This window comes from Papilio machaon, chromosome 10 (genome assembly GCF_912999745.1).
Source record: "Papilio machaon chromosome 10, ilPapMach1.1, whole genome shotgun sequence".
Classification (NCBI taxonomy): Eukaryota; Metazoa; Arthropoda; class Insecta; order Lepidoptera; family Papilionidae; genus Papilio; species Papilio machaon.
Window position 1 is genome coordinate 6,562,949 of NC_059995.1, and position 21,678 is coordinate 6,584,626.

The 21,678-nt window shown below is 32.5% G+C and overlaps 2 protein-coding genes across 4 annotated transcripts; both read left to right on the forward strand.

The window, feature by feature from the left end:
• The first annotated feature begins 183 nt into the window (after positions 1–183).
• On the forward strand, positions 184–4,809 carry LOC106718152 (cytoglobin-1). Its single transcript, XM_014512162.2, has 4 exons — positions 184–365; positions 2,792–2,951; positions 3,702–3,927; positions 4,571–4,809. Exons 2-4 carry the CDS (start codon positions 2,797–2,799, stop codon positions 4,706–4,708), a joined length of 519 nt encoding a protein of 172 aa, XP_014367648.2. The 5' UTR covers positions 184–365; positions 2,792–2,796; the 3' UTR covers positions 4,709–4,809.
• Positions 4,810–10,167: 5,358 nt separating this feature from the next.
• LOC106718010 (cytoglobin-1) lies at positions 10,168–20,656 on the forward strand. 3 transcript variants are annotated; one of them, XM_045679711.1, is made up of 4 exons: positions 10,168–10,259; positions 17,161–17,355; positions 17,530–17,755; positions 20,210–20,656. In XM_045679711.1, the coding sequence occupies exons 2-4, from the start codon at positions 17,201–17,203 to the stop codon at positions 20,345–20,347; spliced, it is 519 nt and encodes a 172-aa protein (XP_045535667.1). In that variant the 5' UTR covers positions 10,168–10,259; positions 17,161–17,200; the 3' UTR covers positions 20,348–20,656. The 3 variants fall into 3 exon arrangements, with proteins under 3 accessions (XP_045535667.1, XP_045535666.1, XP_045535665.1); XM_045679710.1 differs by lacking the exon at positions 10,168–10,259 and adding an exon at positions 10,950–11,088; XM_045679709.1 differs by lacking the exon at positions 10,168–10,259 and adding an exon at positions 16,558–16,767.
• The last annotated feature ends 1,022 nt before the right edge of the window (positions 20,657–21,678 follow it).

Genomic DNA, 21,678 nt, shown 5'->3' on the forward strand with positions numbered 1-21,678 from the left:
TGAGCCGGTATAACAAATTGTACAGATGTCAAACCTCGTTGTGTATTCGTTAAAAACGAAATAATTCAGTGCTTATTAATACCTTATAAATAATATGCAATATCATTGTTATTATAGAGGGAAACGTACTCGACGAAAACGGATTGGAAGTTAACATTCTGAAAACATTCTCACATCTCAGTACGACACTTCTGTCGAATCGTGGCGCGCGTGCTCCACAGAACTTTTTTTTCACCAGCCAGTGTCTCGTATTTAATGTGTTAAAAAGTATCGATATTTGGTAAATATTTTCGAATTTTGATGAAACTTTTTGGAATACAATAATTCTTCAGGAGCGTCGAATTCCTGACATTTATTATTTCTAGGTTGGTATTAACAAATATCAATTAATATATTTTATTCATTATATGCGTTTTTTTTTATTAATTTATTACAATATATTCAAATATTATTGACTGTAAATACAAAGGTCAATATATCATCATAAGCTCTCAATCAGTATTGATATTTTTTGTCCCCTACTAACATTACAAGTACGTTGTAATCGTCAAATTGGCGCGAAACCAGCGGCCTTTTATATGACTATTTTTTGTTAATCGTCATTCAAATAAATCAATTACCTTTGCAATAAATTAGTGCGAAACTAATTTATTTATACCTTGACTTGACCTTTAGATTTCTTGTTATTATTATATCGAATCAAGGTCTAATCATATGTAATTAATATGATAAAGTCAATTCTAATATCGTTGAGTGATTCTTTGTATGATTTGAAGTTTAACAACCATAATCGGCATAAATGCGATTGATTACTCCATGTAGGACTTAAATTTATTATCATCAATATGCTGTCAATCAAAAACTTCGGTTAAGTTAAAAATACTCATCATCATCACAAAATTTTCATCACAACCAGTGTATTTCAGTCCAATACTTGACGTAGGTAATCTCTGATGCTTTCCATAGTTATTAATAAGGAAACGAGATTGAGATTTAAGAAATTACAATAGTGAGAAAAATATTTTTGCATTTTGCCCATGCTTCCCAGATCACTTGTAAGTGATGGTAGTGCTCGTTTGGCCTCTTCTCTTATAAAAAAGTGGTCTGCTGTTTTTTGATTACATCTAAAATATGTAAATAAAAAAATCCTTCCAAAGAGTAAAAATAATTATTGTTGTCATTATAAAACCAAAATGAAATCGTTATTTATATTTCTGAATACATTCTATAAATAACTAAGGAATAATAGTTAATAATCAAAGAATCTTCGATACTACATGTCAATGAGAAATACAAATATAAAACTGCTTTTCATCGCACCAAATACCTAATACTTGATCTAATTGACATCCGGTTCAATATTGAACCTACATATATGAGCGTGTATGTTTAATTTTATACATAAACAATATGTATGTTCATATTTGTTGACATAATTGAATTTAAAATTATTTAAACATGTTGGACATGGTACTAATTACTCGATACCAAAAAAAAACAACTGTAAATGAGGTTCCACAAGATATTTAATAGACTAAGAATTACTAAAAAAGTATAAATTGTTTCAGGACATTGTCTTATCACAAGCAAGTTAAATTCAGTTACGACTAAAGAGATTCAAAAATAATACAATTTATAGAGCGTTCATTACTAATTTTGTCCTTCAAATATTTCAATTTAATTCAATTTCCAAGCAGTGGCTTTTAGGTGTGCCAACTGGGCACTGATTCCTTCAAATATTTAAATCATACATCATCATCTGTCAATTGTCATTAGGTACCTATCTCTATATATCACAAGTGTCAAACTAGTCAACAGAAATTATACCGGTGGTACATCTATATATATAAAAGAAAGTCGTGTTAGTTACACTATTTATAACTCAAGAACGGCTGAATCGATTTGACTGAAAATTTGTGGGCAAGTAGCTTAGAACCAGGAAACGGACATAGGATAATTTTTACCCAGTTTCCTATTTTTTTTATTCCGCGAGAACGGAGTCGCGGGTAAAAGCTAGTCTATATATATAAAAGAAAGTCGTGTTAGTTACACTATTTATAACTCAAGAACGGCTGAATCGATTTGACTGAAAATTGGTGGGCAGGTAGCTTAGAACCAGGAAACGGACATAGGATAACTTTTACCCCGTTTTCTATTTTTTATTCCGCGCGGACGGAGTCGCGGGTAAAAGCTAGTATTATATGTTTCGTAGTGTTCCGTCTATTGATAAATCATAAATAATAATAATTATAAAAAAAATCATTACACTGAGTAATTGAACTTTAGCTTCGGTAGGTTATCGTCGTAAAAACATACGATTAAATCTAACATAACGTTGGTAATAAAACTATCGTTATTTACCGCACACTGAGAATTCGAGATAAGGAAGTGTAATAAATATAGACATAGCGTAAATGCACTGAAGGTTTTATAAGTTGACTATGTAATATTATTTTATTTTCGTTAATAACAGCACAAGTACTTTAGACAGATATTTATTTTTTAATTTAAAACCAAAAATTCAACTGTATCCTTTTAACACTGAGGAGAACAATACGAACCGAATGACATCGCAAAATTTAATCATCGTTTAATTTTTAGGCAAAGGCGGTCACAATAAAATTTAGATAGAAATTCTTATACTATGTTTAAAGCGCTCTTCTGTAATGTGGACATTTTGGACTTACGATATTTTAGGTAGAAGCCATGGACATAACTTGCGAAAAACATTAATCAGTGGGATAAAAATATCAAATATTCCTGACGTTGTCTCCATACTTTTATCCCACAGTCTCAATGGGGGGTTGGTTGAGCCACTTATGGTGGGGTGGTAACCCGGACGAAGTGAATCGTGTATCCGGTCTAACGAGGAGAGAGATATACGCCGTGCAGAAGTCCTGGGCGCCCGTTAACAAGAACTCCGTGGCTACCGGAACTGAGCTGCTCAAAAGGTTGTTTTAATATCTTATCTGAATAAGAGAGGGCTCTGATAATAACACTGTCTTGATTATTATTTTTATCTGTAGACATAAGGACTGCTTGTTTAACATGTTTCTAGCTACAATGCACACATGTTAAGGGTAAGGTCGGAAGGGTAAGCAGAGGTTATAGATTCGGCGCAATCGAGGCATTTTTGTACTTTCAATATTTTGTTCTCAACTTCTATAGTGGTCAATAACATAAGACCTCTGTACCATTACATTTGCAGAGTGCTCTTTCAAAACTACGGTGCTCAATTCAATGAACCTATAAAAGCCATATTGTAAGAGTATACAAACGACTGAATTCAATCTGCCTCCATTATGAATGACATTATTGTCGCACATAAAAATAAATGTGATTTTATTTTTAAATAAACTTTCTGGCCTATATAGCCTTATGACTGATCTGCTATTAACTCTCCTACTCTACTTTATCCTTTAGAAGTTATGCACTTTTCTTAAATTTCAAAATATATTTTTTTCAAGTCTAATTAGTTTATTCAATAAACTCTACCAATTACATCTTACTCATATTATAAATGCGAAAGTTTAGATGGATGGATGGAGATGGTTGGATGGATGAATGGATGTTTCTTAGAAGCTATTTCCAGATGGACAAAGTCGCCGCCTACAGCTAGTTCTGATATAAATTAAGCTACACTATAAAAACAATTAATTAATAACATAATCAATATTTTAAATTAATTTCATTACGTTCAGATTTTTCCGCGCCTACCCGAATTCCAAAGATTTCTTCAAAATGATATCAAAACTACCAGAGGAAGAATATTCGGATAACTTCCAATTCAAGGCGCACGTCATCAATTTGATGGCGACATTGAACCAAGCTGTGACCAACCTCAACCAACCTGAAGTTGTCGCTGTCATGATGAATAAACTCGGAGAGTCACATAAAAGGAGGAAAATTCAAGAACAACATTTTCATGTAAGATTGTATTTTTTGTTTCAAAAAGGTCAATAATTAGACGAAACTATGAAATGCGCCTTCACGCCTGTCTTTTGTGTGGTCGTTGTATAATGCTGCGGACTCTATTACGATTTTCTCTTTATGCACATGAAGAAAAACGATTTCATTGCTGTTGCACTAAAATGATTTGAAAACTATTTCTCAATCATTTCGAAAACTCCATTATTTTTATTATTATTTTTTTATCGAAAGATCTGAGGCGAATTATCTATACATATTAATGAAATTGTAGTTTCTGTATGTAATATCGAAAATTATATTTATATATTTCGTACACACGACGTCTTTGCATGGATGAAAACGAAAAACCAAATTTTGTCTGTCTGACATATATTGTATACATAACCGTATGTATATCCGCAAGGCTATGTTTGTTCCGGGTAACCTCCGGAACGGCTGGACCGATTTTAACAGGACTTGGCTACTTTTTTTTAATTCTGCGCTGACAGTGTTGCGGGCGACCGCTAGTTATTTATATTCTTACGTAATTTTCTAAATAAATTGGTTAGAAAGGCTTCTAATTTTAATTCAAGCAAGATTATAAAATCAACTACTACTATTATACAGTTTAAATTATATTTATGTCCCATTTTTCCAACAGGACTTAAAAGAAGTTATCGTGAAGATGTTCATAGAAGTACTGAAATTAGACGACTCGACACTCGGCGCATGGGGCAAGACCGTTGGCTTTTGGTATAAACACATATTCGAAACTTTGAACACACATGAAAGTACATAACAACTCTATGTATTTCACAATAAGAAATAAGCAAATTACAATTAGATGTTGCGTACGTGTATATGTAAATAAAAATTGACATTTAATTTGTAATCATTTGTAGCAGCTATTATTATATAGGTAATAGCTACTTATTTTCTATTTTTGTATTTAGTCATAATAAAAATTATTAAAATTATAAAAGCAAAACCAAAAAGTAGTTGTTAAATGTAATTTAAGAAGTTTGCATACAATTTATACTTAATAAAAAAAGACTTATACAAATTATGATAAATTAGTAGAAAAAAACAGAATATATTTTTTATGAAAAACAAGTTTTGTCAAATTATTCACCTCTTTATAAAAAACACGCACGTTTTATTTCTTTCGAATCTGTGCTCGTATAACTTACGTGTCGACGTCTCAGTCTAGTAGTTATTTATTCAATGTGAAACTCACGACTAAAGGGATGTATTGAAATTTAAAGGAAATGAATCGTGCGAGGACGTGGCCAGCATCAAACTTTCACGGCTCTGAATAATGCAAGCCTAACATCCCAGAGCGTCGGGACTCGATGTTACAATTTTTTTACACTCTCTGGAAAACTTTGACTGCCGGCTTTCCCTTTGAAAACTTAAAAAAAAATTGATTTGTAAGAACAAAGTTTGATTTTTTAATCTCGCCTTCAGAATAAGTCAAAAAAGATGGTATAGAGTTTATAAGAATTATTCGGTAAACTTAGATCTTTGAACAAAATGAAGAAAAATGCTTTATTCCCGAGAAGTTACAATCATCAGATGGTTTTAATTACTGCACATCGCTTAGTCTGCTTTCAATTGCAGAGTTCGCATCAAATAATGGCGTATAGGATTGTGTTATTCGAAATTACGCAGCAATATTTACTGCAAATATATGAAAGCTGATTACAGATACTGCAGTAAAAATGTCAAAAAGATCCAAGGAATTTTATTACAATCGTTGATGTTTGTAGATGTGCGAATGCAAAATAATATAACTAAGCTTATCAGATGTCAATAGGCCGTGTCTCGTGAACTTTACGATATGAAATTTAGATCATGTGATCAAAACAGTTGTTTGTTCAACTTGTTTCTATAAATTATAAGGTATTGCAAACAATACTTCAATCTTTGATTCGATCATAAAATTCACATCGCATACAGTAAATCTAAAATTGAGTACAGTTACGACATAGGTAAATGTCTTTTCTGTTTACACTTGCACAGATTTTTTTATGGCGGCTGATGCGATACTAATTTTCGTGTCGCAGTAAATTTTCTATCCATACAGAGACATTCGATGTATACACTAAGTGTACCGTTTATAATGTCGTAGTCTATATAATCATACCTTAACCAATCAACTATATCTACTCTTTTTTCTGGTATATAATGTATACCTATTCCTAAGTATCAGAAAGATGTCAAACTGTTCAACTAACTCTTGTGTCAGCTTTATCGTTATTCCCATTCAATGTTATGTAAATAAAAATTGTTAATGTTTAAATTGATTAAAAAATAAATATTTAATTGTTATATATTCCTCTCAAGTAGGGTTGGCGAGAGGCAGGCAGCCAGTCATAAAAAACCAAGCCAAAACTTTAAGGTTTATAAAATCTTGTACACCGACCCCACTTGATAATGGGATTAGGCCAAGGAGATGATGTTGTTAGTACATTTTACCTAAAGATTAATTGGTATAAAATGTTTATTTTCTTATAGTGATGGTGATGGTCCTCATGTAATAGTTATCATTATTTCGTAGACTTTGAAATGGTGATCAAATCTTTCTATTTCACATTATTAAATTTCTCAATCAATATAAAAAATAGTTAGTTTTATATCTTCTATTAGTATTCCCTTGGGACACAGTCTTTATAATCCAAATGTATGGGGTCGGCTGAACTGCACGCATCTCGCATACTAATTCAAGTCAGTGTTTCTCGTACAAAGCACATGGCGAGATTATAAAATATGTTGCTTGCGAAAAAGGTTTTCGGAAGCATTTCTAGTCCATACTGATGGTAGCACGTGCAACGTAAAGTATAATAATTACTTCCACATTGTGTAACTCGTCTTATTAATTAACGTAAAATAATGGGATTTCTAAATATGGATATGATATTGTAAAAGTGACTACTTACTACTGAAATATAATTTAAGCTTCTTTTCCTAATGGTTTAAGGATAAATTCCATTCGAACACGAAACTATCATAGAATAAAAAGCCGAGCATCACCTCTCTACCTACATCTAAATCTGGACTACCAACAAGCGAACAGATTTCTTAAGCATTTAATGAGCTATAAATCAAGCGAGACATTCCGCTGAGAGTAACCTACGAAGAATCTACATACCATCAATATTTTATTAAAGTATTTAGTTTATAATACAAAGAGATTGCAAACGGACAATGGGTCGTTAAAGATCTTTATCATCGATTAACCAATTACAAGGCAGGTACAAGTCACTACGGAACTCCACCCGCTATTTATATTTATGACATGTATTCTTTTACGACTCCGTTTAGGGTTGCCACAAAATGTCATAAATACAAATAATATCTACGTTTCTAATTAAAAAAAGAAGTAAATACTTATCTTTGTTGTGATCCCGTTTATTTGTAAATCATAACTGTGGGAAAATTCACAAGTGTTTATACCGCTACTATTCCTCTTTTATCCTAAAGATTTTAGAAACTATAAAGAGACAAAATATAGAGAGTAGAGTTTTTATGGAACATTTTAATTATTTCAATTTGTTGTGACCCTAATAACGACTTCTTTATTAATACACCTGCAGTTTTACGATCTTAGAACTACGCATTCGATGCAGAAATGCAATAAACTAACTACTCATCTATATCCAAATGTAAAGGAATTACGTGACTATTTGTAGACGTTGTTTGAATTACAATAGAGATTTATGTAGTTAATAAATGTATCTTGATAGCACGCGTTAATTACAGATTAATAAAGAATATAATCGATTTGATCATTGCTGATAATCTTACTAATATTATAAATGCGAATATTTGGATAGATGTATGTTTGTTTGAAGGTATCTGCGGAACGGCTCATCGGATCTCGATGAAATTTGGCGTAGATGTCTGGAAGAACACGGCTACTTATTACGTTTTGTTTTTAATTCCGCGAGAACGGAGTCGCGGGTGACAGCTAGTAATTGATCCATCCATTAATCCATGATATCCTTGCCGTAGTTTTTTAATTCCGATATGTTCTTTTACAGATTTTTCCGTTAGGAAACTGACTGCAAATAATTCTAAATTTAAAAATAAAATATAATACGCAACATTATTTTTATAGTTTTTCTGGACTGAACACGTTTTTGACTATTATTTTTCAAAATACCTACACTCGCCATAAGACTCGGGAAATGAATATTAAACTTCAATCTAAGGCTAAGGGATAAATTTATTGGTTGGTCTACTCTACAAATATCATCGATAAAGCAAATGTATAATTTAATTTATAAGTCTGCTCATCCTATTTTAATTATTATGAAGTAGCCTTAGCTCGCGATTCCGTCCGGACTGTATTAAAAATAAATTAATTCCGAACCTGTATGTTCTTCCAGACTATGGTCTAGTTTAGCCCTTCTGGAGATTTTTAACAAACATCCATCCATCCGTCTAAACTTTTGCAAATCTGGAAGAACACTTATACCACTTACTTAACTGTTTTATTTTTTAATCTGCGCGTATGGAGTCTCGGGCTGCAGCTAATTTATAATATTAGTAAGATGGTCGTGTCGTGGCGCTGTTTAGCGCGACATGTCAATTACGTAAACAGTTTGTAAGTAGGTCATTGTGCAAATGTCAAGGTGGTAAAGGGCACGTATTGTTTCGGGTGTACTACATTATTAAAGTAGCGAAAGGTAATAAATATGCCCAAGTAATGTCGTATAGTATATCTAAAATTTAAACTGACAAGGCATCGTAAAATGGATTTAATTAGGACATTTTGTTCGCAGTTTTCTTGATAGAGATTATTAGATAAAGGATGTATGAGTAAACAAAGCACGGATATGACTCAATTTATCTTTTCTGAAGATAGGTTTTGCTGATTCTATCACTTTTCCTTTACTCCTTTTTCCTTCCATATGGAATTATCTAATATATAAAATTCTCGTGTCACAGTTTTCGTTCCCGTACTCCTCCGAAACGGCTTGACCGATTCTCATGAAATTTTGAGAGCGTATTCAGTAGGTCTGAAAATCGGCCAACATCTATTTTTTATACCGCTATTAAGTTTTTTTTAACTGCGCGCGGACGGAGTCGCGGGCGACAGCTAGTATATTATATAATATTAGAAGGAATTATTCCCCTTTGCAAATATAGATAAATTATTACTGACCTAGTTATATGTATGAGATAAATTAAAATGTATTTTGATTGATTTTATATGCACATAAGGAAATTGCTGTACGGAAACAATGACTCTAGGTACATAAATTATTCGTTCTGTGCTACTGTCACTTGCGTTGCGGTTTCCACTTGATCTTCGTGTTGGTAAGGGAATAAACGATACAGGGAATATATAACGAAACAAAACACTTGCGCAAAATTTACATTCGCATACTTAGCTTTCTCTGTCGTACGGAAAATACGTTGGTATTTACAGGAAAAACGTCCTTTAATACAACTATTCTAAACTATTTTACATTATTAAAAATCTTACTACTATTATAAATGCGAATGATTAGATGGATGGATGTTTGTTTGAAGGTATCACCGGAATGGCTGAACGGATGTTGATGAAATTTGGCACAAATGTAAAACATAGTCTGGAATAACACATAGGCTACTTTTTAAGTTCTTTTAATTCCATGCGGACGGAGTCGCGGGCGACAGCTAGTAGCTAATATTTTTATAACTAATGTTTTGTCTTTTATTTTACTTCTATCAGTTGTTTTCCGCTTAATCGCTTCTAGAGATAATTTTATTATTTTGAAAGTCATTCTTCTGTTGACCACAAAATAGCGAACGTAAGAAAAAATCCGTTTTACTTTCGAGCCAATTTACGTCATTCCTACTGTTTGCGGTTTTACTACTATTTTTGATGTAATAAATTGATTACAGATCGACAAGGTATTTCAGTATTAATATTAGACACAGTAAGTAAGCCTAGGCAAGTTCGTTGTTGTTTCAATTGACAGTCGCGTCCAACAAATTCGAGCGATTTATCGGTTTTTGGTAACACTTGATGGTTGTAAATCGCAGATGGATAGAGTTGCTAACTTACAAATATATAATTCTATTTTATTTACACTAACGTAAGTGGTTTGAGTAAAACATTAATTAAATTCAACCCTTAATGTGGTACGAAATTACGTACTAAGGAAATTTGTTTCAGATGTTTATATGTGTTAAACGTGACCTTACCCCGTAGTAAACAACGCAGCCCGCTACGACATATTTCAGATTTTCAGTCGGGTGCCAATCCTCGCCGGGGGTGCACGTGCTCTTAATTTCCGTTTCCGACGGACGTGACGTGTTACGCGGGAAATATTCCGGAAAAACAATCGTGTGGAAGTGTGAGTACTCTGATTATATTACACTAGGAATTCGAATTCGCTTCGCTTGATTACTTTTTTTTTCATTAAAATATTACCTACCTCGTAGCGTGGCGAATGTAGCTCCTGGTAATATTATGTTTGTAAGTTGGACGATCAGAACTGATCTTTGATACGTGTACGATACAATCACATACCATTTAATGGGTGATATGGAACCTTACAAGTCACTGTACCTATATATGCTTTACGATTATTAATATTTCTTATACTATAATTACCCACTTAAGCGTACTCAATAGCGTTGAAAATTCGACTGACACTCAAATCAGCCACCGTAACGGTAGAGTCAAAAACAGCAGCTGTGACATAGACCGATCGAATGTAATATATGATAGAACGGTATCAAAAATACCCGTATGAAGTACAGAGGCATACAGATAGGAGGGTTGAGATTAGGACTATTTACTGTATTCACCGTAATTAGGCTTTTCTCTCAAAGGTATCTGTTAAGAAAATAGGATCATAAAACTCAATATTTCTGAATACGCTAATGTACCAAAAATGTAGTAAAATATTAATGTTTCCAAAAGCTACTTGAGTTAACATTACATTTTAAAGTCCTTTTCGTAAAAGCCTTATTAACATATCAAAGGTCTGCAAGGATCTCAATAAAAAATGACTTCAGTAGCGCGCCAACTTTGACCGAGATCACACGTGTTGTTATATTTACAAATTTACCACGTATATTGTTAAAAATTAAAAATATTTTAGTTAAAAACGTGTCACAAGTTATTATTTATTAAAACAAAAGAAAACTCAAAGTTATAAGTGATGGAAAGTAATCAAGGTAAGGTTTATTTCAAGTCATATTCAATTTTTGGAATACCTTTTACTATTATATTGGAAGGTTCATGGTCGAGAACCTGCGTACTATTTTTAAACAAAATTATATTATTTGTTACAAAAATCTTAATTAAATTACAAAAAAATTATTTCAGTTCCGAATTTTATAACATTTAAGAACACTTGTAATAAACTATAAAAAGCGTAAGTAAAATTTCCTAATACCAAAATTCTTGTGATTTCTTTACATTAAATCGTAAAATTACAAGCTCTTCGTCTTATGAAAACATTTTAGTACCGCGACCCAACGCGATGAGATCCGACCACGCGAGTAATTACTGTAACGAGTTTTAATAAACTCCTTGATGAATGATTCAATTGTTTCAACATTCATTTAATAATACTATTAAATTTCACAACTGATGCGTCACAAATATGACAATAAATTTGCGTGTGCGTTGACAGGAAAATTATACTTTACCAACATTCACTATTTATCTACTCGTCTTTAAACATGCAATTTGATCAAACCTTTTCAAATATTCTTTCAAACCAATCCCCTAGTATCATCTTCTGTCACTGTCAAAACAAATGTCATCTCTCTCATTCTATTTGCAAAAAATAAAGAGATAAAATATAGTATAAAATGCTTTTTAACCTTTTAACATTAAAAAAACAGTACCTAATTCTAATTGACACCGACGTTTAATTTCAACATTTGATCATATAACAGATGTATTACGTCAATTAGTGACAAGAATACACGCTTCGAATAAAATAATTAAAAACAACTCAATGGATCTGGAGAACAGTTTTAACGTCCAATTTACAGTTTAATTAAGACTGTACGTTACAATACGTTTAAGTCGTATTTATTTAAAATGTTTCGCAGCAACCTTTTACTGCTCTATGGAGCTCGGTAATTAAGGAATGTTTAAATTTTTTTCTAAAATATATTTTACGTTTTCGATTAAATACAGTCACGTATGATACTTTGTATTACCTACTTTTAAAATTAAAAGAAAGCAGAGGTGATTTCACGTTTCGAGGAATCTCAAAATATAGCGTCATCAAATGTTGAATAATTTGGGTCAATCAATGCAGTATTCTGCAATATCTTACTAATGTTATAAATGCGAATGTTTAGATGGATGGATGGATGTTTGTTTGATCGTATCTCCAGAACGGCACAACGGATTTTGATGAAATTTGTCACGGTTGTAGAACATAGTCCGGAAGAACACATAGACTACTTATATTTTTTTTAATACCGCGCGGACAGAGTCTCGGACGACAGCTAATTATTACATATAACTTAATCATTTATTCACACGGTTCGTCCGGCCACTCAAATAATTTGTGAATCACGTTGGAGTTATCGAAATACTCACAATACAAAGTATAAATATAATTAATCATCTAATTTTTATGAAATATCTTTACTTAGTCATCGACGTAACTTTGCACAGTTAATACGAGTAGTAACACGTACCAACTTTTTCCTTGTTGTTACATTTACATTACAATCCAACAATAGGTAAACAGTCAGCCATTTCATTTATTCAGTTAGTAGTCGTCGCCCGCGACACCGTCCGTGTGGATATAAAAAAAAACTTAATATGTAGCCTAAGTGTTCTTCCAGGCTATGTTCTACATCTGTTCTAAATTTCATCAAGATCCGTTGAGCTCTTACGGAGATACCTTCAAACAAACATCCATCCATACATCCAAACATTCACATTTATAATATTAGTAAGATTATTTGAAAATTAAAGGATAAAGTGAAATAATGTATACAAGAGTAGCTAATTTTATAAATTTATCTAAGAATTACATTACTGGAAATATTTTGGGATTTACAAGACTTATCGAAAAATGTGCGGTTTATCTGTGGTGAAAATATTTCTGTATCAGATTTCGTTACAAACATCGCATAGCTTCGAATCGCTTCGTGTTATTCGCTAACTTAACATTATTCGAAGATAACATCTTTCAAAATAATTGCCATCAAATTTTAATGAACTTACGGGAATAACTTACAATAACTTTAAAAGAGTTATATGTATGCTTAAACTTCCCTCATGCAATTTATTATCTGTAACATAGATTTTTCTTAACCATTAAAGCTACTAAAGATTCATAGCTAAATGGAAACGAAAGTAAACAATATACAGAGTTAGAATTAGAATATGGAAAAGAAAATATCTGAGATGCGAAACAAACATGTAAAGAAAAACAATTACTTAAGTGACAGTCGTGTTTACTAAAGGAAACTTATTAAAAGTAGCTAATACATAAATTCAAGGATACCACAAATTAGATCATCAAAATATAAATGTTCACATTACAAAATCTGCAACAGTGTATCTCCGACCTTAAAAAATTAAGGAACGAAATAATTTTTTCTAATTACATAAGTTTACTCTTCTACAGTTACAAAGGAAGCTAAATTTGTCTCTACATAATTAGGTTTTACAAAGGAAACTATACTTGTTTAAATGATATAAAAACCAATGATAAAACATATTAAACTATGCTTTATCGTCCTCATCTCCCTGGCCTTAGCTCTCGTGGGTTCGGCGGAATATATTTTTTTAAACATTAATGTTTTAGCTTAATTTTTACAACCGGCCATCTGCCAATCGCTAACCCTATTCGACTACCCCAAATAAGTTATTATAAACTAAATAATTATATTGCTAAATACTTAAAACTACTTATAAATTATACTTATGACGTATGAATTGTAAAGAGTGACAACAGAATTAAAAAAATGGGTTTTATTTCATAGTTAACAAAAAATATCTAAGCTTATGTAAGCTTCTGTGGTTTTAACTTGAAATTAAGATGATTTTTTTGTTTTTACTTTTTCGACGTTATTTACACACGTATTTTCTTTTTAACAAAAAGGTTTTACATTTCACTGTATCGCCCACTTTACTTACATCTGTAGTAGATTGAAGTGATGTGGGCGATACCGCGTAGGCAGTTACTCATTTTATTTTACTGCGAGTGTGAGGAAAACATATACATATACTTTAATGCAGATATAAAAATATACGATTATTGTCATCCTTATTATATGTGCGTAGTATTGATGGGAAAGAGGCTGATCAGTGTCAGAACCGCGCCAAATGGAAAACTCTAATCTCTGCCTACCGCACTGTGTGACGGGCGTAAGTTGTATACATATATAATTATGTATATCCTGATGTAAATAAATACCTATATGTTATAAACTTTCAAATTCCATACATTTCTACCACTATTTCTTACATAGATGTAAACAGAATTACGAAACTAACGACAAACGAATCCTGATTTATAAAGAACATTTGCGACCTTGTCTTCATCCATACAATGAATACTAGAAATACGAGTACAGAAATACTCTTGTACATATATTTATGGCTTTAAATAAATGTTCAATTTACACAACGTTCACACAAAGGATAGGCGGGCAGTTAAATTTGGATGTACAAATATTTGCCATTCAATATAGCTTCGACGTTAAACGGTAAAATGTATAAAATATTGAGACCGCTTTATCTATTAATTTAATACTGATAATACTTACACGTAATAATCCCAACATAACATAATGTTTATGTTACAATAATCTTAACATAATAATAGTACCCTCTCTACATCTGCGCTAATCTTAAAAGCTACTAAGTTATCTACTAGGAAACTAACAAGTTATCATACCGTTTTAAACAATAGAATGAACTCATGAGCATATTTGACTGCAAATATGACGATTGTTATTATTAAAAAAAAGTACAATTAAAATATAAAATTAACATTAACTCTTGTATGTCTTAATAATGCGAAAAATTATTTTAAAATATAACTGTTATTTAACTTCATTATACATTTATCCAACAAATAAAACATTAATTGAGTTATTTATTACTTAGCCGCCTTTCCCGATGTCTGTAGGGAGCAGGCTACATAAACAAAATAAACTCATCAGCTTGCTCATAATTAACAATTTGAAGGGAAGCTTTCCGACAATCGTCTACAGCCAGACACCGTCTTAAACTAAACTAGGGTTGGCAAACTTGATTCCTCTGTGTTTCCATTTGTGTAACAACTTGTATTGTACTTGTATAAAACATACTATCATCGCTCTAATTCTCTTTATAAAAAAACAGAGACAACGATATGAAGTCTTGCGAGTGACATAGAAATTTAAATTTGCGGTTAGATATTTTTCTCTTGGAATCCAAAATAACTAATGGAAAAATATTAGTAACGACTTATTAAAATAAAAAGAAACAAAATATTTTATATATAAGTAAAAAATTATGTATATACTCTCCACTATGTAACCAATAACTTGCGCACCGCAGTCCGCACACCGTATAATAATTTTGAAGTGAGCCCGTATCATATATTAGTATATCTTCGGCTCTCTAATTGATTAAAAATCCGGTCAAGTGTGTATCGAGCCTTGTCCAATTAGTCTTCCGTTATGATTTCAATTTACGTGCTCCGGGAGAAATAAATTAAAATACGTGATTTACATTTTTATATTAAATTAAAAACGTATGCAACAAAATACTAAAATAAACACTATTAACTTTGAGCGTTTTGTAAAATTTTACGTGTTTTTTTAAATGCAAAAAAATTTATCCGACCACATTTTTTACACATTTTAGCAGATGTCAATACGACATAGTTTAGTCGTTTTACACACATTAAACGAATGCCACCAGAAAGTTAACTAAATATGTATTTGACGTTTTAATTAAGGCATGAATTACGAACCGACACGATGTTTCCTTTGTACAAGTGTATTTGCTTCACAAATGTCGCTCTCTCGAGTGTCAGTTAATTGGATTCCAACCTCTTATGGTTCACATTATATTTTCGTACGACATGCATTTTCCGCTATTTTACACCAGGCAAACATCTAGAACATAGTTTGGAAGAACACATGAACAAGTTTTTTTTAATTACGCACGCATAAGCACACATCTGTTCCCCAAGGCATAGGCTAAAATAACGGAGTCTATTTGGCATGATTTCCTGAAACACCTTTACATCAGGAAGTACCTGATATATAAATAAATAAACTTGAAGAATATTTTATATATACACGTGCTTGTCTTTTAAGTTAACATAATAGAAATGATAAATTTTTGTTTACTCATTTATCTAGTTGACAAATTAAATTCACCATCATCGCTGACGGTCACTTTTAATATTCTTCCGGTTTTTTATTTTATTTTAAACACTAATAAGGTCGGATTTTTCGTTTTTCAAACAACAAATGGCCACGAAATGTCATCACGAATTTAATTAAGACTCTTTTCGTCGTCACCAGTTTATCTGATGTCTCAAAATCCTATTAAATACGTAACAGAAAACAATAACAAATATTAGCTTTAATTGTTCAAACATAAACGTGATGAGATGAATAATGTGTCAGCTGATATTATATTTGCTTTTGTTTTGTGAGACATATGATTTTGTCGTCGTCTTGATAAAATGAAGACTCGTGATAAAACGATAAGTTAATTTATATTACACATTAGTTCGCCGCAGTTGATAAGTAAGAAAGGTAGTATTTAAGCCAGTGGTAGAAGCAATAATGATCTTGTTCGTCTACTTATCGTCTACATTCGTTTTATTGACGACATTTCTAGTTTTGAAGCGCGTAAAGACAAAGCAAAAGGTACTGACTAGAGTCTAATTTTACTCTTTTAATTTTAAAATATTTTTAATCATATAATTGATAGCTTTCATTACCCTAATCGTCCAAGTGAACTACAATGTAACATTAAAACATTAAAAATTATGTTTATGGGTACTTAATGAATAAGTGTTCTAATTATGCAAGAATTTCATATTATAATCGCTTTCGTAACTTTCAACTTACAAGCTAACCTCCTTGTAAAAATCTTCAGTTCTAGCATCGAAATTGTTTCTAGTCGCTATAGTATAGCTGAAACAAATCTATGTCTAGTCAGGATTCATGCTCGATCGATGTTGAAATATATCGTTCAATCTGTTTATTGTTTTAAATTTTTCTATGTATTATAATTTTTTAATGAACTATTTTTTCTAGTGTTTCAGAATTACAAGTAGTGGTAGGAAGCTAGTGGGCAATGGGCGGGTGGCTGAGCTATCTTTGGTGGGGCGGAGACCCCGACATAGTGAATCCGATATCGGGCCTGACACGGCGAGAGATATACGCGGTGCAGCGATCCTGGGCACTTGTCCATAAGAACTCCATGGCAAACGGAATTGAATTGTTAAAAAGGTAATATTAAATTAATCTAGAAATGAAGAAAGTTTGAAAATTTTATGATGTTACCACTGTTAATATATTATAATTTACAAAGCGATTTTTTCTGATGTCTTTAGTAGAATATGAAATAAAACAGTTATTTTCAAAATAATTAGATCATTTAAAAAAAATAATGTTCGTTTGAAGGTTATTCCGCGCGTATCCAGAAACGAAAGAATTCTTCAAAATGGTTCGAAAACTGCCGGAAGAAGAGTACGAAAGTAACTTTCAGTTCAAAGCTCACGTCATCAATTTGATGTCATCTCTTGACCAGGCAGTGAAGACCCTCGACCAGCCGGAAATTGTCATTGAGATGATGCTCAAGATAGGAGACTCGCATAGAAAAAGAAAATTACAGGAACAACATTTCTATGTAAGTTAAATTTAACTTACTTAACTAACTTACTTTAAATAAAACAGTGGAAAAAGTAGTTTGCACTAAGTTCAATGGTTCTTGTTGTATGCTAGGATAAAAGGTACAAAACGTCAATCTAACCTCGCTTACTTTGTTGATCGAAAAAATTTAAATTGCAGTAAGCTAGCTTTAAAAATTTGTGCAGGTTATTTTAAAAAAAATCCTCAAATGAAAAGGTTCGATAGTATGTAATGTACTTAAAATAGAAACCTCAACCCCAGAGAGCTTGACAAGCGTCTCCACATAGATATTATTAAATATAGAAATGTAAAATTCATATAAGTAAATGGAACAGGTTCCGTTTTCCTCGCAGACGGTTTCAGGACTCTCCTCAAATAACGTTTATATTGAGAGTACGTCAACTTACAATACATGACATTAAATTTAGTCTGAAGTTGGGGAATGGAGATAAAATGTTACGTAACAAGGAAATGCCGCGAAATATTAAGGTTGTGCTGGATAACTCAATGCTTATTGTAACAAGTAGCTCAGAGTAGCTTAGAGAGTGCAAATCCGCCGTTGGACTATTGAACCGGCCCCTTGCCTTGCTAAATTATTCTGAGAACTTTAAAAATGTTTAATTAACCAAAAATCTAGATAGATATCTAGAATTAAAACGTTGCCTATAATTCATATATAACACACTGAGAGACATTTAGGTATTGTTGTGGGTCAAAGACATCACCACCCGATGAAAGGACAAGTACAAAAAAAAATTTATTTATTCCAAAGAGAATGCCAAAAGGAAAAATTGGACCACATTTGATACATGTGGTCCAATTTTTTATGAAAAACTGATAAGTAGTTTTTAAGTTATCTATGTGGATCGCTATGGATGGTATACATTTTAATATTTCGAAATTCTAAGTAGTTTTATATCTATTTTACATTTTCTTAGATTCTGTAGGGGGAGGCAACTATCCTCCCCCCTGCCACCCCTTGAAGACGCTCTTGCTGAGGGTGTTAAATTCCTTGGTAGCCCTTAAAGTACTCATCTCAGTATAGCAGTTTTATTTTACTGCTTCGAAAATAATTGTGACCTACATATATTTATTTAGCAACAGAAGATATAACTAATTTTCAGAGCTGGGCATTAACTCGTTAATCCGTTAATCGTTAATTAACGAAGTTAACATTTTGCTTAACGGATTAACTTTTAAGTTAACTTCAAAAAGTGTTAACGCTTTTGTTAACTTCCGTTAAACTCAACTTCCGTTAATAAAATCCGTTAATCGTTAAATTAGAAACTTGGAGACGTGCTGTCATTTTGTTTAAATTACGCGCCACGCCACGCTCGTAAGTTCAGCTAAGTTGGGCGACTGTCGGCGACTCGATTGGTGAACGAACGAGTTGATAATTAATATATGTGAAGTTTGCGTGCAAGTGTGATGCGTCAGAGCGTCCGGGAAAGACGTGACATACAGGACAAAATCAAAAGAAGGTTCGAAATAGTATATTTCATTACGAGTATATAAAAACACGAGTATGTAATAGCCCACATTCCGAACACTCTTCGTCCCTGCAATACGCCAATTTTTGAGCAACTGTATTAAAAAACTTTTTTACTCGTGCTTTTTCTTTAGCTTTTCCAAACTCGTGCGTTCTCTTTCCCAACTGTCAAAATAATGTCTGTTAAAAAGAAAAACCAACCACGAAGTTTTTACAAAAAAAAATCATTGAAGTTTTTATGATTCATGCAAATATTTCTAAAAAGAAGCTCCTAATCTGTTACAATATCAAATTTAATGTTTTGATTCAATGAATTAGGTTAGGTTTCATTTTACTTCATCTCATTAAATTTAATTTTCATTTCATATCAATAAAAATAATCTACTGAATACTTGACTGTTTGGGCATAGTTCCCTTTGCCTACCCAGAATTGGTGAAGAAAAAAAATATCTGTGTTTGTATTCTTTTACGGTTGGCGCCATTTTCCAAACATTTTAGTTAGTTGAGTTTATTGTGTTTTTATTATTCTATTAAATTGCTTCATTTTTTCGCAACTGTATCAAAAATAGTTGTTTGGTACACGTGCGAAACTGTCATTACAACTTGTTCCAACTGTCAACTTGTAGTCATTTGTCGGAACTCTTTGCAATGACAGGCTTTCCGCACTCGTAATGAAATACACTATACTGCATTCATACTTGTCTCTAATATTAGTGTGTTATAGAATGTATAGTCAAATTACTATTTAAAACAAGTGTCGCCACATAAGTGTTAAATTAGTATGTATAATTTTGGTATGGTTAACTGTTAACGATTAACTTTAACTTGCGTTAAATTTTCGAGAATTTAACGCTTAAACGATTAACGAAGTTAATTTTTAAATTAACGAATTAACGATTAACGAAGTTAACTTTTCGATTAACTGTGCCCACCTGTGCTAATTTTAAACATTTTTGTCAACAGGATCTAAAAGATGTATTAGTAAAGATGTTGATTGAAGTTTTAAAACCGGATTCGACAACCCTCGGCGCGTGGGCCAAGACTGTTGACTTTTGGTACAAACATATATTTGTTTCACTGTCGTGCACTGACGGTAGATAACAGATGTCATGAAACAATAGCGACTTGAATAAATATCTAGGATATAGACCATGTGTAAATAGGAGTTTATTGTTTTAATTAGTGCAGAATATTACAGCCAGCGAGATGACGTAAAGAATGGTGAACATAAATAGACCGTAATATGGCGATAATTAAAAGAAATCCAAACACTAAGTTTTGTAATTACTGTGTACAATCACACCAGACAAATCCATAATACATTGCATCTCGGCTATTTAGTATGAGTGAAAGAGACAGATATCACTCACTGTCACAGTTTGTTTACATTTTTTGACTCTTCTTTCTGGCCTAATAGGCTGGTTTTACAGTCACGCTAGACGCGCCGTTGGACAGCGCGCTGTTGGACAGCGCGCGTTTGAACAGCGGTGCACCAAAAAACGACATTAGTACGGCGCGTTTCGCTGCTGTGAGACAGTCGTGTACAAACAGATACAAAATGAACGGCAATGCGGTTAGAGTACTGGCTATTTACTTTTTATGGAAAAAAAGGCAACAAAAACGTCGAAGAACAGTAGGTGTTGATCCTTATAACGCTACAAGGTTACTGAGAGGCGAACACGTAACATCTTTCTCTGATTTACGAGAAAATAGTTATAAATTTTATAAATATTTTCGCCTATCAACCAGCAGTTTCGACGAATTACTGTGCAAGTTAGAGTTTTCTTTACGAAGATCTTTATTCTTATCCTTATAAAATTATTCTTATAAAAATCATCGGCCGGGTCCCATAAACATCTTCTAATTCGCACTTCGTCAATTACTCGACCCGTATCGATGTGATTCATTTTGTACACAACAGTACCTAACGGCACGTCTCAACGGCGTGAGACTAAAACGCACAATGGCCGTAGAAGCGCACGAGCGGCGCGCGCTTCGACCGCGCCGCGCGAATAGGACGCGTTCAACGAACGGCGCTGCTCAAGCGCGCGAATTTGAAACGCTACTAATACCCCAATACATATCCGAGCGCGCGCGCTCCGACGGCGCTGCCGAAACGCGTGACTGTAAAACCAGCCATATATTGCATTTGTGAATAATTTTGTCAAAGTGGTAGACAAATGAATGCTTATTCGTATAATCTCAATATATTTTAACGTTCAGTATTCTTAATGTATTTATTTATAATTACCTAACAATGAAACTATGAGGTTATAGTTTTGTACTGAATTGACTTTGCTGTTTTAATTGAAGCACTATGTATTTGAAGAAGTGATACCTAGTTAAGATAATCGTTACCAACGGTATTTCCTTTATCCCAATAAAATATATTAAATAAAAATGGCTTATTATTATTATTAAATGGCTTATTA